The sequence below is a fragment of the Geotrypetes seraphini genome, chromosome 5 (genome assembly GCF_902459505.1).
Source record: "Geotrypetes seraphini chromosome 5, aGeoSer1.1, whole genome shotgun sequence".
In the NCBI taxonomy this organism is placed as follows: domain Eukaryota; kingdom Metazoa; phylum Chordata; class Amphibia; order Gymnophiona; family Dermophiidae; genus Geotrypetes; species Geotrypetes seraphini.
In genome coordinates this window covers 195,742,043-195,759,512 of record NC_047088.1, presented here as the reverse complement: position 1 = coordinate 195,759,512, position 17,470 = coordinate 195,742,043, and the positions used below count along the sequence as shown (strand labels likewise).

Genomic DNA, 17,470 nt, shown 5'->3' with positions numbered 1-17,470 from the left:
AGGAGTTCCGCCTTCTGCCTTGACCTTGGCTTCAACTTTAATCAAGCCATCCTCGTTCGGCGCGTCCTCGAGTAAATCTGCTAAGTTTTCTCCTGACGAGACGCTTGCCTCACTGCCTCCCTCAAGTCAGATGCCAGTAGTAGTTATCAGGATACCCAAGAAGCATGTCTCCAAGTCGAAGGGTCATTCTTCCTCCTCTTCCCCAGAGACTATAGCCACACCAAATGTACCAGATCCTCAAGTCTCAGTGTCGCATTTGGAGGCTATGATCCAGACCATCTTGGATCGTCACTGCCTCCCTCAAGTCAGATGCCAGTAGTAGTTATCAGGATACCCAAGAAGCATGTCTCCAAGTCGAAGGGTCATTCTTCCTCCTCTTCCCCAGAGACTATAGCCACACCAAATGTACCAGATCCTCAAGTCTCAGTGTCGCATTTGGAGGCTATGATCCAGACCATCTTGGATCGTCAGTTTGGTAATATGCTTGCCAAACATGCTCCTACCTTGACTCTGTTTCCTGAAGTCCAGCCTGAGCATTTAGCAGTATCATAAGGAGTCGAGTCCTTGGCTGTACCTCAAGCTGATCCTCCTCACTCTTTACTAGGAGTCAAGTCCTTGGGAGTGCCTCGAGAGAACTCTTCACACTCTATGCAAGGAGTTGAGTCTTTGCGAGTGTCTCGTCTGGAGCATAAGCACACTACTCAAGTCCTTGTCAGTACCTCGAGATACCTCGAAACTAGACTTTCAATCCATTTTGGTGTCTCGATCTCCAGCTTCTAGCCCTCCCTCCTCAAATAAGGCATTGCCCTTCCCGAGGCATAGTGCAAAGACTCCTCGACTTTCTCAAGACCTGCCTGGTTAGAGGTACGGTTCTCCACATCAGTTGATTCATTCATCGAGGCATTCTTCTCGAGACAAGACTTGTCTCTCCAGGCCTCGAGACTCTTCGAGGCCTCCAACTCTGAAGTTGAGGACACCACCTCTAGATACATCTGCTTCTTCTCCTGCAAGAGCTTCTGTCTATTCTCTCAGTGAGTTATCAATACCTGAATATTCAGGCCTCAGATATCAGTACTTCAGAGAAGCTTCACCCTCATTCTCTGCCTTGTGAGGCACCTCGAGGTCACCTTCTCCTCGAGGTCAACCATTCTTGGAGCAGATATCTTTTTCTTCTTTTCTTCAAATGAGTAAGGAACTCAATATTACTTTGGATTCTGATTCCAAATACTCTCAGGAGTATTTAGAAGAAATGGGTATGTGCCGTCCTCCTGTGGAGTCTCTCAAATTACCCATTAATAGACTTCTTTCTCAAACCTTCAAGAGAATCCTGGAGATACCTTATTCCATTCCTGCTGTCCCAGGAAAGCTGGAGTCTCGTTACAGGATGGTCCACTGCAAGGGCTTCGAGAAATCTCAGTTATCCCATCAGTCCCTTCTTGTGGAGTCCTCTCTGAAATAGACCAATCCTGCCAAAGTTTATGCCATTGTCCCTCCTGGAAGAGAGGGCTGGACCATGGACAAATTTGGACCGATGCTTCTATCAAAATTCTCTTATGGCAACTAGAGTTTTGAATTACAACTTTGTTTTCATTTCTTATTTCAAGCATTTGGTTGATACACTGTCTGAATATTTAAAATATATTCCTCAACATCGTCTTCCAGAATTTCAGCAGACGATCACCACTTTGACTCAACTCAGCATGCATCTCCTTCAGTCTTCCTATGATGCATTTGAGCTTTCCTCGAGGATCGCTGCCTTCTCAGTAGCGATGCGCAGGCTTGCCTGGCTCAGCACTATAGATATGGACCCAGATCTTCAAGATTGCCTGGCCAACATCTCTTGCCAGGGCAATGTATTGTTTGATGACTCCATCGAGGCAGCTATTAAACGATTGTCTGAACATGAAAAATTGTTTGCTTCCATCACTCATCCTAAGCCTAAGCCTTCCACTTCTAAAGGCTTCGGACCTCTTCCATTATCAGAGGCGTTTTCCACAGAGAACAGCTCCTTACACAAGAGCATCTCCTAAGAAACAACCACAACAGTAGCAGAGGCAACAGAAACCTCAGACTCCAGCTGCTCCTAAGGCCTCTCAGCTTTTTTGACCATCTAATACAGAGCATAACCTCCATCGTTTTGCCTCTGTCCTCTCCCCTTCCCATTGGAAGTCGTCTCCATTTTTACCACCACTGGAAGACCATTACATTAGATTTCTGGGTGCTGTCCATCATCAGGGAAGGATACTCTCTTCATTTCATCCAGGTTTCTCCAGATCTGCCTCCAAAAGAGTATCCTTCCAATCCATCCCAGACCGCCCTTCTTCAAGAAACTCAAGCTCTGCTTTGTCTCCGTGCCATCGAGGAGGTTCCGCTGGAACAGCAGAGCAGGGGTTTTTACTCCTGTTACTTCCTAGTTCCGAAGAAGACGGGTGATCTGCGGCCTATTTTGGCCCTCAGAGCCCTCAACAAATTTCTTGTCAGAGAGAAATTTTGGATGCTGTCTCTGACATCTCTATATCCCCTTCTAGATCAGAACGATTAGTTATATTCTCTAGATCTCAAAGAGGCTTATACCCACATTCCCATTCTTCCAGCCTCTCGACAATTACTCAGATTTCGGATGGGGAATCTGCATTTTCAGTACAGAGTGCTACTTTTCGGCCTGGCTTCCTCTCCAAGAATGTTTACCAAGTGCCTCGTGGTAGTGGCAGCAGCTCTGCGGAACCATGGTCTCCAGGTGTTCCCGTACCTGGACGACTGGCTCATCAAGGATTCAACATCTCAAGGGTTTATTGTAGCAACCCAACGTACTACGTGGTTCCTACAAAGTTTGGGATTCAAAATCAACTTTCTCAAATCCCAGCTACAGCCCTCTAAAACTTTGCAGTTCATTGGAGCTGTTCTAGACACTGTCCGTCTCAGAGCATTCCTTCCTCAACAATGTCAGGATGCTCTCATTCATCTCTGCCACAAAGTGTCTTCCTTGACTACAATTTCAGCAAGACACATGATGCTTCTTCTGAGTCACATGGCCTCTACAGTTCACGTGACTCCTTTTGCTAGACTTCACCTCAGAATTCCTCAGTGGACCCTGGCATCTCAGTGGGCGCAGGCTTGCGACCCACTCTCTCAACACATCAGAGTAACTCCTTCGTTGAGACAGTCTCTCCACTGGTGGATGCTGTCTTCCAATCTCTCCAAAGGTTTATTATTTCAAACACCTCCTCATCAGAAGATTCTCATGACAGATTCTTTGACCTACGCTTGGGGGACTCATCTCGATGGTCTCCGTTCTCAAGCCCATTGGTCCAGCAAGGATAGTCAGTGTCACCTCAATTTGTTGGAACTCAGAGCAATTTTCAATGCTCTTAAAGCTTTTCAGCATCTTCTTCACAACCAGGTGGTCTTCATTCAGACGGACAACCAAGTCGCCATGTTCTGTCAACAAGCAGGGAGGAATAGGATCTCTCCCCCATTGCCAGGAAACCAGGTGTGGGATTGGGCAATCCTTCACAGCACCTTCCTAAAAGCTGTCTACATTCAAGGAGAGAAAAATTGTCTGGCGGACAAATTGAGTCGTCTTCTGCAACCTCATGAATGGACACTCAATTCCTCGCCTCTTCATCACATTTTTTCTCAGAGGCGAACTCCTCAGATAGATCTCTTCGCATCTCCCCACAACAACAAACTGCCTCAGTTCTGCTCCAGGATATACTCTCCTCTACGACTTTAGGCAGATGCTTTTCTTTTGGAATGGATGAATCAGTTTCTCTATGTGTTCTCTCCATTCCCTCTCATTCTTAAGACACTTGTCAAACTCAAAATTCTATCATGCCACCATGATTCTTATAGCTCCTCAGTGGCCCAGGCAATCTTGGTACTCCCTTCTACTTCAACTCAGCAGCAGGGAGCCACTGCTTCTACTAGTTTTTCCCTCTCTGCTTACACAGAGTCAGGGGGTCTCTACTTCATCCCAACCTGCAGTCTCTACACCTCACAGCTTGGTACCTCTCAACTTAACTGCCACTCTACAGTTTTTTCAATCTGTACAGGACGTTTTAGAGCAGTGGTCTCAAACTCAAACCCTTTGCAGGGCCACATTTTGGATTTGTAGGTACTTGAAGGGCCTCAGAAAAAATAGTTAATGTCTTATTAAAGAAATGACAATTTGGCATGAGGTAAAACTTTATAGTTTATAAATCTTTCCTTTTGACTAAGTCTTAATAATAATATTGTAATTTATAACTAAAGAGACATATGATCAAGAAACGGTTTTATTTTACTTTTATATTATGATAAACATACCAAGAGCCTCAAAATAGTACCAGGCGGGCCGCATGTGGCCCCCGGGCCGCGGGTTTGAGACAACTGTTTTAGAGGCTTCTAGGAAGCCTACCACTAGAGAATGCTACAATCAGAAATGGACTAGATTTTCTGCTTGGTGCACCATTCATCACAAGGAGCCTCAATATACCTCCTTGTCTTTAGTTTTGGATTAGCTGTTCCATTTGTCTCAATCAGGCCTCAAATCTACATCCATTCGAGTCCATCTCAGTGCCATTGCTACTTTCTATCAGCCTATCGAAGGGAAACCCTTTCTGCTCATCCTGTGGTTTCCAGATTTATGAAAGGACTTTTCAATGTCAAACCACCTTCCAAGCCACCTCCAACACCTTCAGTGTTGTTCTTGCTCAGTTGATGAAGCCTCCTTTCGAACCACATAGATCTGCTCCTCAACTTTTTGACTCCTTCGATCCAAATAAGTTGGGACATCCAATTTTCAAGCGCACCATCTCCAACTGGTTAGCTGCTTGCATCTCTTTCTGCTATCCACTCCAGGGATTCAAGACAAAGTTAGACAAGTTCCTGCTGAAACGGAACGTACTTAGGTAGGGCTAGTCTCAGGGCACTGGTCTTTGACCAGAGGTCCGCTGCATGAGCGGACTGCTGGGCACGATGGACCACTGCTCTGAACCAGCAGCGGCTATTCTTATGTTCTTAAGTTGCCAACACTCCTACCATCCCATTTTGGTTAGCTTGGAGGTCAACCCACAAGTGAGAATATGCTGCCTACTTGTCCTGGGATAAAGCACAGTTACTTACCTTAACAGGTGTTATCCAGGGACAGCAGGCAGATATTCTCAACCCACCCACCTCCCCTGGTTGGCTTCTCTGCTAGCTATCTGAACTTAGGAGAGACGCGCCCTATGCTGGGCAGGAAGGCACTTGCGCATGCGCGGTATGGCAGTTATGAATTTTCTGAAGTTCTACAAGCAAGTCTGCTTGCGAAGCTGTCCGCATCTGGGCTCTGTGGATGACATCACCCACATGTGAGAATATCTGCCTGCTGTCCCTGGATAATACCTGTTAACGGTAAGTAACTGTGCTTTATGTCCTTACCTTAATAATATATTTTCCAGTAGATAGATGTGTCTTTCTAGACTCCCGCACTGTCCTTCCTATGCCTGCCAACTGTTTTTTTCTGTATATGCTTCTCATGTATCTTGGATGCCAGCCAGCTGTTGCTGGTTTGTTATATGCTACAGTGTTTATGTTAAAGCAGAACAGTTGTATTGTTGGGGTATCTCTTTTTTGTCCTTACTTCACATGATTGGTTGGAGTTCTAGCATGTTTGGGTACGAACTGCAGGTGGCAGTAGAGCTGACAGTGAAGTAGGAGGAACACAGAAAAAATCCAGAATGGATTCCTTCTGCAGATGGCTTTCGGCCACAGGGAGATAACCTGCTTGATAGAATGACACCCCTATCTACTGGAAAAGATATTATCAAAGTAAGGACATAATCTCTTTTTCTAGGTTGCATTCCATAAAGACACTTATTTTTTTTCTATTGTAACAGGTAAAGTGCCCTTTATTCATGTGGGAAATCAAGTAGTTTCAGAACTTGGCCCCATAGTCCAATTTGTAAAAGCTAAGGTAAGAACAGTAGTATTTTGAGATGATTTAATCACATCATCAGAAAAATATCACCTATGATACAATAACATTTATATGGTAGAGGATGTGCAACTTTTATAATGGTAAGAACTGCTGCTTTCAATGTCAGCTAAACATATGCTGGCTGATATTTAGAGCAAGTTAAGTGGGCAGGTAGGGCTCTGGTCTGCTTTAGTCATGGTGAGCCACTCAATCGCTGATATTCAATGGCATTAAACCAGGCAGTACCACTGAATATCATCTCTGGCCTCCCATGTTAAAAGTGGGCAAGTCAGGATCAGTACAAGGGCAGAACTGGTGAGGAGCCAGGGGTTATGTGGGTGCTGGCAATATTTAGTACCAGGATTCGTATAACTAAACAGGTGATTTTAGAACAGCTCAAAAACTGTACTGAATATCAGCTAGGACCTGCATAACATTTTTTTTTAATACTTACCCCTGAAGCAGCCTACCTCTTTCTTCCTTTCCCCCTGCCTGTTGCCATTCTTAACTCCCCCAGCTTCTTCCCGAAAATCTCTTCGACCTCCAAACTCCTCTACAGTATAGGTGGGCCCCCCTGGGGCCTAACTTCAATTCTTGTAGTCAAGTGGAGGGGCGATGAGGGCAGGAGCACAGTTCGCTTGCTCTTGCTCTTTTTTGCTGCCTTTTGCAAATGGCTGCTGTGATCTCTCATGGGCACTTCAGAAATACCGCAATCTGTCATGAGAGGTCATGGCAGCCGTTTGCAGAAGGTAACCGTAAGGGGCAGAAGCAAGTGGACTTTGCTTCTGTCCTTATCGCTCCCTGATGGACCACCAGAAATGAAGTGGCCTACCTAGACTGAGAAGGGGTTAGGGATTGAAGGGATTTGGAGAGGGGGGTTGGAGTAAAAAAGATGGAGGGCTGAGGGAGAGGATGAAAGGAGGTAAACTGCTTCAGAAGGCTCAAGGGGGAAAATATGTTTTTAAAAATAGGTTATGCAGGTCCATATATTTATCTTATGCAGGCCCCGGCTGAATATTGGCTTGGACCTGCATAGGCTCCAGTGGCCATTGAAGCACTTTTTAGCCACGAATATTCAGTGCTGGGGCCCACATATGGCTCAACACTGAATATCCAGGTCTTATATATCTGGCCTTGGTCTTTGTTTAAAAGAACATTGACCATCACTAGCTGAATATATAGCACATGTAGATTCTTTTAAAATTTCTGTCTTGATGTATGTTTTCCTTGAATATGTTTTATGTATCATACTTTTTGAAAATTGTTCATTGTTTTAGATGATCCTGCAGGTTTGGGAAGGACGTTAATAAATATTTTAATAAGTAATTGTAGGTTGATTTCTTTGGCCAGTCAAGCTCTTCTGGTCGCTTCTGGCTCCTCCTGTCAATCTGGTCACTTCTGGCTTTCCGGTCACTCTGGTCTCACTGGTGAATCTGGCCCTTAGGCCGCTCTCTAGCCTCACTGGTGAATCTGACCCTTAGGCCGCACTCTGGCCTAACTGGTGAATCTGACCCTTAGGCCATGCTCTAGCCTCACTGGTGAATCTGGCTCTTAGGCCACATTCTGAGGGTCGCCTTGAGAACTCAGTAGCTCTCTCTGACAAGGGACAAAGGTATCAGGTATCTTGTTGGAGGGATCCTCCTCAGCTCAGAGTGAGGGTCTTCACTGCCCTTCTTGCCTCCGAGGAGCAAGAGAATCTCATTTTTTCTAGTGTTCCGAGTTTAGAGGGTCAAGTATTATACTGTATAAGTGGGGTTTTGTCTCATCAGTTATATTGGGTTAAAATAAATGATCTATTTTCTGCTAGATTCTCAGCTTCTCTGAAGGTTTTGATTCTTATAGCCCCAGAGGATAATATCAATACCCTCCCACCCCCCTGTCCAATACCACTGAACTACGTGGGTACAAACGTTGCAACATTTGTGCCAGCTCCACCACTACAATATGTTCAAAAGCAAGCTATGATAGGGAGGACAGATAAGCATCCCCAAAGAGCAAAAACTGCTTCTGTTGCTTAGGATAACCCTCAACAGCGCGAGCCTCCCAAGTAACCAAGGTATGGACATTGCCAATGGAGTGGAATGTATCCTTCAGTTTTTCCTTCTGCAAGCGAACTAAGCAGAAGTGTTTCTGATCTGCTCTGCTAGGTTTTTCTTATTTTCAGCTTTACATTCATTTTTTCTCAGGCTTTAGTGCTCTAAGACCCCCATATTTAGGGATTCTCTATTTGGAGCTGAACTGGAGCTCTCAGGACAAACCTTCAGGTGGACCTGTAGGACCAGCCTGTGGTGTGCTACTTCAGGGCTTGGTATCAATTCCCCTGGGAGGCAGCTCACCTGAATTTTTCAGTGACATGAGTGCAAGCTTTAGGCGCCCTGAGTAAGGGGTATCAGGGAGCCAGCTGCATAATTTGCCCCCCACCCCCTTCTATCAAGCTTCGTGGTTCAGTGAACGTGGAGGTCTCAGACAGGGTCAGTCCAACTGGCAGCCTAAGATTTCCTGGTTTGGAGTCGCACCTGGAAGTTTCTGTGACAGAAAGTCCTTTCTTTTTTAAATTTCTTTATTGATATTTTGAACTTGACAATGTATACATTTGAAAAATCGAAAAAAAAAAACCCCAACTATATAAAAATACACTATTAACATCAGAAATATTACAATAAAAATTTTAAATCCCTTCTTAACCTATAACAGTAATGATATTATATTATACTCATCAATATTATAGAATATTATGAAATTTATACCTCTAAATAAATAATACACCCCCCCCCCACCCACCCTGGATGTGCAAAGGAATCTAACATAAAGAAAAAGGAATCACTTTAATTATAATGTGACAAAATTAGTTAATGGACCCCAAATCCCCTTAAAGGATTTAACAAACCCTAAACGCTCTGCCATAATCTTTTCATATTTATATGTTGCACATACAGTTGCCCACCAAAAACTAAAATTAATCCTATCATGATTTTTCCAATTAGATGTGATCATTTGAACCCCTATTCCTGATAAGATCATGAAAAGGCGACTATTATTTCTATCCAAAGTGGGTTTATCATGCAGAATCGTTCCAAAAATTATTGCTTCATATGTCAAAGGAATAGAGGATTGAAGAATATTATTAATTTGCCCCCAAATCGACTTCCAAAAGCCAAGTATCAATGGACAAAAAAATTAAAGATGATCCAAAGTCCCAATATCAATATGACAATGCCAACATCTATTAGATTTAGAACTATCTACTTTATTCAACCGAACTGGAGTCCAAAAAATTTTATGTAATAAAAACAACCATGTTTGTCTCATAGATGCTGACATTGTACATCTTAATCTCCAAGTCCAGATTCGTGGCCAACGAGAAACAGAAATATGCTGTTTTAACTCGATACTCCAAATATCTCTAAGACTATTTTTTGGTTTTTTATTTAAAAATCCAGAAATCAATTTATACCACTGGGCAGCCTGATGTCCTATTAAATCTGTTTGGTAGCAAAGGATTTGCAAGCTAAAATAAGTTTTCAAATTTTTCCATTCAGGGAACCCCATCTGAATAGCCTGCTTCAACTGCAAGCACCTATATTGTTGAGTGTTTGAAATACCAAATGAATGCTGCAGTTGTGAAAACTCAGATTACCATTAGAAATAAGATCATCTAATGTCCTAATATTTGCCTGCATCCAATTCTTCCAAGCGATTCCAGCACCGCCTATTTGAATCTTGGAGTTTAACCATAAGGACTGTAAAGTAGATTTCATTATTGGTACCTCTGTTAATTTATCAATAAATTTAATAGTTTTCCAAGTAACCAATAAAATTATATTGTCCTTAGCATATTTATGAAATCTGATACTTAATACATGTGGAAGTCTCATAGGGGACACCAAATTCCGTTCCAAATATAACCAATCTGGTTGATGATCAATAAGCTCAGGGAGGATCCAATAAATACCTTGACGCAATATATAGGCTTGATGGTACCTATAAAAGTTTGGAAAATTTACCCCACCCTCCACAATTGATTTTTGCAACGATGCTAAAGCAATTCTTGGTTTTTTCCCAAGCCAAACAAATTTTGTCAAAATATTATTTAATTTTTTGTAAAAGGACTCTTGAAAATAAACTGGTAACATACTCATTTGGTAACAAACTATAGGCAAAATCATCATCTTTACTGTTTGCACTCTCCCCCACCAAGAAATATGCAAAGGATTCCATTGCTCACACAATTCTGTAACTTTTAGTAATAAGGATTTTTCATTTACCTTTATTGTTTCTTCCAATGTACTTTTTATCCAAATTCCTAAATATTTTATTCCATCTTTCTTCCAACTAAACTGAAACAAATCAAATAAGCCTTTTATACAATGTACATTTAGTGGAAGAATTTCTGATTTATTCCAATTTATTTTATAACCTGAAAATTTTCCAAATTTATCAATCAAATCCAATAAATGTGGAATGGTTGACTCCGGATTTCTCAAATGAATCAAAATATCATCTGCATAAGCAGAAATTTTATATTCCCGACCTGCATAAGGAATACCTTCTATCTCCTTTGATTGTTGAATAGCTAAAAGTAGAGGTTCCAAAACAATATCAAATAACAAAGGAGATAATGGACAACCCTGTCTAACTCCCCTTTCTAAAAAGAACCTTTCTGAAAAAGTATTATTTATATATAATCTAGCAGATGGGGAGCTATACAGGGATTGAATCATTTGTATAAATCGAGAACCAATACCAAACCAATCCATTGTTTGATACATAAAAGTCCATTCTACCCGATCAAATGCTTTCTCTGCATCTAAAGAAACAGAGAAAGCCGGATCTTTCATATCCTTTGTTAAATGTAAAATATGAAAAGCTAATCTGGTGTTATTTGAAGAATGTCTTTGAGCAACAAAACCTGTTTGATGCATACCAATAATATAAGGGAGAGCCTTATTCAAACGCAAAGCCAATATTTTAGCTAACAATTTCCCATCAAAATTAATCAAAGAAATAGGCCTATAGTTTGAAACCAACATGGGATCTCTGTTTGGCTTAGGCAAAACTATTGTTAAAGCTTCTGCCATAGTATCTGAAATACAACCTTTATTTAGTTGAAACTGATATAATTTGAAAAGATGGGGTAACAAAATAGTTTGAAAAGAGTTAAAAAATTCTACCGTATATCCATCACTTCCTGGAGCGGATCCAACTCTAAGGGACTTTAAAGCCCTCTGAATTTCTTTTTGTGTTATAGGTGCTTCGAGATTTTCTTTCATATGATCAGGAACTTTAGGCCCATTAATCAACTTTAAAAATTCAAAACCATCTTTCTCTTTATTAAAATAATGCTCAGAAGAATACAAGCTTTCATAAAATTTCTAAAATTGTTGTAAAATATTTTTAATTTGAGAATGAATTATTCCATTATCATCTGAAATAGCCATTATATTAGCTTTCCTTTTTTTTGCTTTTAAATAGTTAGCTAGTAATCTTCCTGCCTTATTTGAGGTCCCATAATACAATGCCTTATAGCAGTGTTTTTCAACTTTTTTTGGGCAAAGGCATACTTGTTTCATGAAAAAAATCACGAGGCACACCACCATTAGAAAATGTTAAAAAATTTAACTCTGTGCCTATATTGACTATATATAAAGTAATTCTCTTGAATAGGAATCAAATAAACACAAAGAAAGTATTTTATAATGCTGCCACCGCCAACAACACTGTTGGCGGCGGTGGCACTCAAGTGGCTAAAGAGCCGCAGTTTGCCGGCCTAGGGACAACACTGGAGGGTGGCCAGCTGTGCACCCCCTTGGGATGTAAACCCGGGGTGGGGCAGACCGCCCCCCCCACCCTGGTATGCCACTATCTGTACCTCACTCCCTCCCTATGACCAAAAATTCTCCTTTCTTCTATTCCCCGTGTACACAACCATCTCTTTCCCTCCCTTCCTCTCTCCAAAGTCCATGCCTTCTGTGTCCAAACACTCATTCCCTCCCCCACCTCAGCATCTCTTTCCCTCCCTTCCTCTCTCCCAAGTCCATTTCTTCTGTGTCCAAAAACGCATTCCCTCCCCCACCTCAGCATCTCTTTCCCTCCCTTCCTCTCTCCAAAGTCCATTTCTTCTGTGTCCAAAAACGCATTCCCTCCCCCACCTCAGCATCTCTTTCCCTCCCTTCCTCTCTCCCAAGTCCATGCCTTCTGTGTCCAAAAACCCATTCCCTCCCCCACCTCAGCATCTCTTTCCCTCCCTTCCTCTCTCCCAAGTTCATGCCTTGTGTCCAAAACGCACTCCCTCCCCCCTTTTGTGTTCCGTGTTTGCCTCCCAGCCCATCTTTGCAACTTTCTCAGCAAAACGAAGCTCAAGCCGCGAGGCTTGTCTTCTGCTTCCTGCCTGCCCTGCCGCGCACAAATAGCCGAACAGAAGTATTCTCCGACGTCAGCGCTGACGTTGGAGGGCAGGCTTTGCTTAAGCCCTCCCTCCGACGTCAGCGCTGACATCGGGGAACGCTTGCGATCGGCTATATGTTAGCTGCAGGGCAGGCAGGAACAGAAGACGAGCCTCGCGGCTCGAGATGTATTGAACTCCGCGGGTCCCCCGTCCAGCTCTCTCCTGTCCACGTGGGGCGGACCGCCCCTCTCCCTAGACTGGTGGTACTGCCCTGATGGCGGCCCTGACCGTACGGCACACCAGGCAACATCTCGCGGCACACTAGTGTGCCGCGGAACAGCGGTTGAAAAACACTGCCTTATAGGACACAAACTCCTTTCTAGCCAATTGTGATGATATCTCATTGTATCTAAATTTTACTTTTAGCAAATTCTGATAAATACTTTGTTCCCATTTTTCCTTTAATTTAATTTCCAATTCTCTAATATTTTGTTCTAAAATTAAAAAATCTTTATTTAGTTGTTTTCTAACATATGCTGAGTACGAAATTATGTGTCCTCTCAAGGTAGCTTTAAAGGCATCCCATAAAATTTCCTGAGACATTTCTTCTGATTCATTAAACTGAAAAAATTCACTTATTTTTAACTTAAATTTTTCTATAAAATTGGAATCTGCTAGCAATGTATTATTAAACCTCCAAACAGGTCTATTATTTTCTTGTTCATCTATCTCAAAATCAATCCAAATACCCCCATGATCTGAAAGTATAATTGAATCTATATTCGCCTTCTTAACCTTCTGTACTAAATTATCTGAAACGAAAAAATAATCAATTCTAGAAAATGATTTGTGAACATGGGAATAAAATGAAAATTCCTGATCATTGAAATGAAAAATCCTCCAAATATCTTTTAAATCACAAGAATTTATCAAATTATCTAATCCTAAAGATTTTAAAATTTTACTAGGCTTTTTATCTAAAATAGGGTCCATTACTGCATTAAAGTCCCCTGCCAAAATTAAATTGGAGGAAGATGATGGTAAAATTATTTGTTGAAGGTTTTTAAAAAACTCAGATTGATTCAAATTAGGTGCATAGATATTGAACAGTATCAAGGTATCTTTCCCTGAGCTCATTTTTACTTGGACCCATCTTCCGAAAGGATCCATAGATAACATAGTAAAAGTAGCCATACATTTTTTATGTATCAAGATAGCCACACCAGCTTTTTTGCCTACAGCAGGGGCAAAAAAACACTGTTTAACCCAACCCCCTTCCAGCTTACTTGATTCTAATGCAGATAAATGAGTTTCTTGCAAGAAATAAATATCTGCCCCCTGTCTTTTAAGAAAAGATAAGGCTTTCTTTTTCTTTATAGGGTGATTGAGTCCATTAACTTTCAACAAATACATTTTAAAATACATTTATATTTATATTTATTTTAAGGAACCAAAGAAAATGACCTGAAAAGATTTTAATTCTTATATATAAATTATCCCAATTACACATCCAATTACCCTCCCTTAAAACCCCTATATACCCTCCCACACCCATCCCCCATAACAAATATAAGTGAATGACAGCACACATAAAGACCAGGAAATCGAAAGAAATCCCCAACCAGCAAACTATCAATTCATACTATAATAAAATCTTAAAATAATGAATTAAATTAAAATCATTACTTAAAATTACCATAAAATGAAATCTTGAAAATAATAAATTATATTATATAACTAATATCATTTTTCATTATAGACATTAAAACTTATTATATAAAATTTCCAACTTATCCAAACAAAACAAAAATCACAAAAATTAATAAATACCAAATATAAAAAACTAAATGAATAAATAAATTAATGTTTATGCTTAATAGATACCCAATAAAATATTAAAATAATAAATATTGAAATATGAAATGTTAAAATTAATATATTAAATTATATAATTTATATTATCTAAAATTAGAGACAGTAGAAATTATTATATAAAATTATCATCCTATTCAACCAAAACATGTAACAAATTTAGAAAAATTAATAAATATTAAAAATGAAGACTAAATGATTAAATAAAATGATTATTAATAGATATCCAGAATATAAATGAACATTAATCTTCCCAACCTTTAAAATTCATATCCATTCATTCCCTCATTATAAATTTTATAATAAAATAAAAACCTAAAATCAGCAAACAAAGAACATATAAGAATAAATATATATAAATACTAAATACTTGTCACACTAGAAGAAAATCATATCTAAAGATAAAAGTAATCAATTTCTCAACTTATAAAAGATTCAAATCATCTTTACTAAACACTAATGTTACAGCTAGAGGATAAAAAAAATAAAATAAAAATAAAACTCATATCTCTATATTATTTGTTATTATGGAAGTATCTGCCATAATATTAAAAAAGATGTATAAATTATAATTAATAAATCAAATAAACATCTATCATCTGTTAATCCATAACATCAGAAAAAATAGAATTAGATTTCTTCCACCTGCATAAACAGCTGACAGGCAAGCACTTTCACAGAACTGTAAATAGAGTCTCATTATTTCCTAAAGAAAATTCAAGGGGGAAGGGGTGTCAAAAACCTAAATTTTGAGGATTTCTGGAGTCAGGGTTCAGGTCCTCCATCTCCAAAACCCATATTTCAGCATTTTTTATTTTTCAATGAATCTCCATAGGCCATTTTTGGTGCAATTTTTCTGGGAGCCATCTTGGAGTTTTCTGAAGTCTCTATCTGCCTCAAAATCCTTTGATTTTTACAAAACCTGACCAGGATAGACTCATCAGGGTTTGTTAACACCATTTCATGTGAAATTTGTACTGGATGTCTGGCAGAGGAGCATCCATGTAATGTGTGCCATAGTACATGCGAGGGAGAGATGGGATCCTCAAGCTTAGTCCCATCTGTCTCCTCCAGAGAAATGGGTAAAAGGTCCCATGTACAGCACGAATTTAATGAAAATGTGAACTGCAGATGCATGGAGTCCATGGAACCCACAAAAGCCCAGTCAGAGGTTCTGCAGAATTCAGTTACACGTGGAACTCCCGCTTCCAGGTGGATCCATAGGGCCATTGTGTCAGCTTACATTCTTGCTGGGAAACAGTCTGTCAAGGCACATTCTACATCCAACTGTTCTTCCCTTTAATGTCTCCCTTTTCTATAGGCTATGTAGTTCTACCCCTCTACCCTAGTGTCCTAGTACGTTAGTATGTCTTATCGTTTGTATCTCCCCAGATTTTACTTTTTAATGTAAACTTACTTATACTCTGCTTAGAATTTCAATAAGCGGAATATCAAATTTTTAATAAACTTGGAAGGAGTATGGCTTCTTCGTGGGCCAAAGCTAGATCTGTCTCCCCTGAGGAGACTTTCAGGGCAGCAATGTGGTTTTTTTTCACACGTTTGTCAAGTTCTACAGAGTGGAAGTGGTGGCAAGACAGGACTCCGCTTTTGGGTCCTCAGTTAGGTACATAAGAACATAAGAATTGCCGCTGCTGGGTCAGACCACTGGTCCATTGCGCCCAGCAGTCTGCTCACGTGGCGGCCCTTAGATCAAAGACCAGAGCCCTAACTGAGACTAGCCGTACCTGCGTACGTTCTGGTTCAGCAGAAACTTGTCTAACTTTATCTTGAATCTCTGGAGAGTGTTTTCCCCTATAACAGCCTCCGGAAGAGTGTTCCAGTTTTCTACCATTCTCTGGATGAAGAAGAACTTCCTTACGTTTGTACGAAATCTATCCCTTTTAATTTTAGAGTGCCCTATCGTTCTCTTTACCTTGGAGAGTGTGAACAACCTGTCTTTATCTACTAAGTCTATTCCCATCATTATCTTTCGTTTCGATCATATCCTCTCTCAGTCTCTTCTTTTCAAGGGAGAAGAGGACCAGTTTCTCTAATATCTCACTGTACGCCAACTCCTCCAGCCCCTTAACCATTTTAGTCACTCTTCTCTGGATCCTTTCGAGTAGTACTGTGTCCTTCATGTACGGCGATCAGTGTTGGACGCAGTAATCCAAGTGAGGGTGTACCATGGCCCGGTACAGAGGCATGATAACCTTCTCCAATCTGTTCATGATCCCCTTCTTAATTATTCCTAGCATTCTGTTCGCCCTTTTCGCCGCAGCCATGCATTGCACGGACGACTTCGTTGACTTGCCGACCACTACTCCCAAGTCTCTTTCCTGGGGGGGTCTCTCCAAGTACTGCACCGGACATCCTGAATACATGTATAAGATTTTTGTTACCGACATGCATCACCTTACACTTATCCACGTTAAACCTCATTTGCCGTATCGTGGCCCATTTCTCGAGTGTGTTTATGTCCCGTTGTAGGTCTTCGCAATCCTCCTGCGTCTTCACTACTCTGAATAACTTTGTATCGTCTGCAAATGTGATCACCTCACTCGTCGTACAAATTTCCAGGTCGTTTATAAATATGTTGAAGAGCACGGGTCCAAGCACCGAACCCTGTGTCACTCCACTCATGATGCTTTTCCAGTCCGAGTATTGCCTATTTACCACCCACTCTCTGTTTCCTATCCGCCAGCCAGTTTTTAATCCACATGAGTATTTCACCCTCGATTCTATGGCTCGCAATTTTTCGAAGTAGTCATTCAAGGAGAACCTTGTCGAACGCCTTATGAAAATCCAGATATATGATGTCGACCGGGTCACCCTTGTCTATCTACCTGTTTACTCATCAAGCAAGATCTTCCTTTGCTGAAGCCGTGCTGGCTAGTCCTCATAAGACCGTCAAGGTGATCAATGATGCGGTCCTTTATCATCGCCTCTACCATCTTTCATGATACCGAGGTCAAGACTCAACGTCTTTAGTTTCCCGGATCAACCCTCGAACCTTCTTGAAGATCGGCGTAACATTCGCCACTTTCCCAGTCTTCCAGAATCCTTCCTGATTTGATCGATAGATTGGCTGTTAGTTGAAGCAGTTCAGCTATAGCCCCATTCAGTTCCTTGATTACCCTCAGATGGATGGCATCCGGTCCTGGAGATTTATCGTTTTTAAGCCTATCAGTCTGCCTGCATACCTCTTCTAGACTGACCGTCAACCCTGTCAGTTTCCCGTCTTCGTTTCCTGTGTATAGCCTGTCGTCTTCTGG

At 41.0% G+C, this 17,470-nt stretch overlaps 1 protein-coding gene across 1 annotated transcript in view; it reads left to right on the top strand.

Annotated features, from left to right (window-relative positions):
- Positions 1-17,470, top strand: part of MTX2 (metaxin 2) — a 132,112-nt gene that overhangs the window by 73,943 nt on the left and 40,699 nt on the right. The window contains 1 exon segment of the mRNA XM_033946811.1: positions 5,859-5,935. Within this exon segment, the coding sequence (XP_033802702.1) occupies positions 5,859-5,935 (77 nt within the window).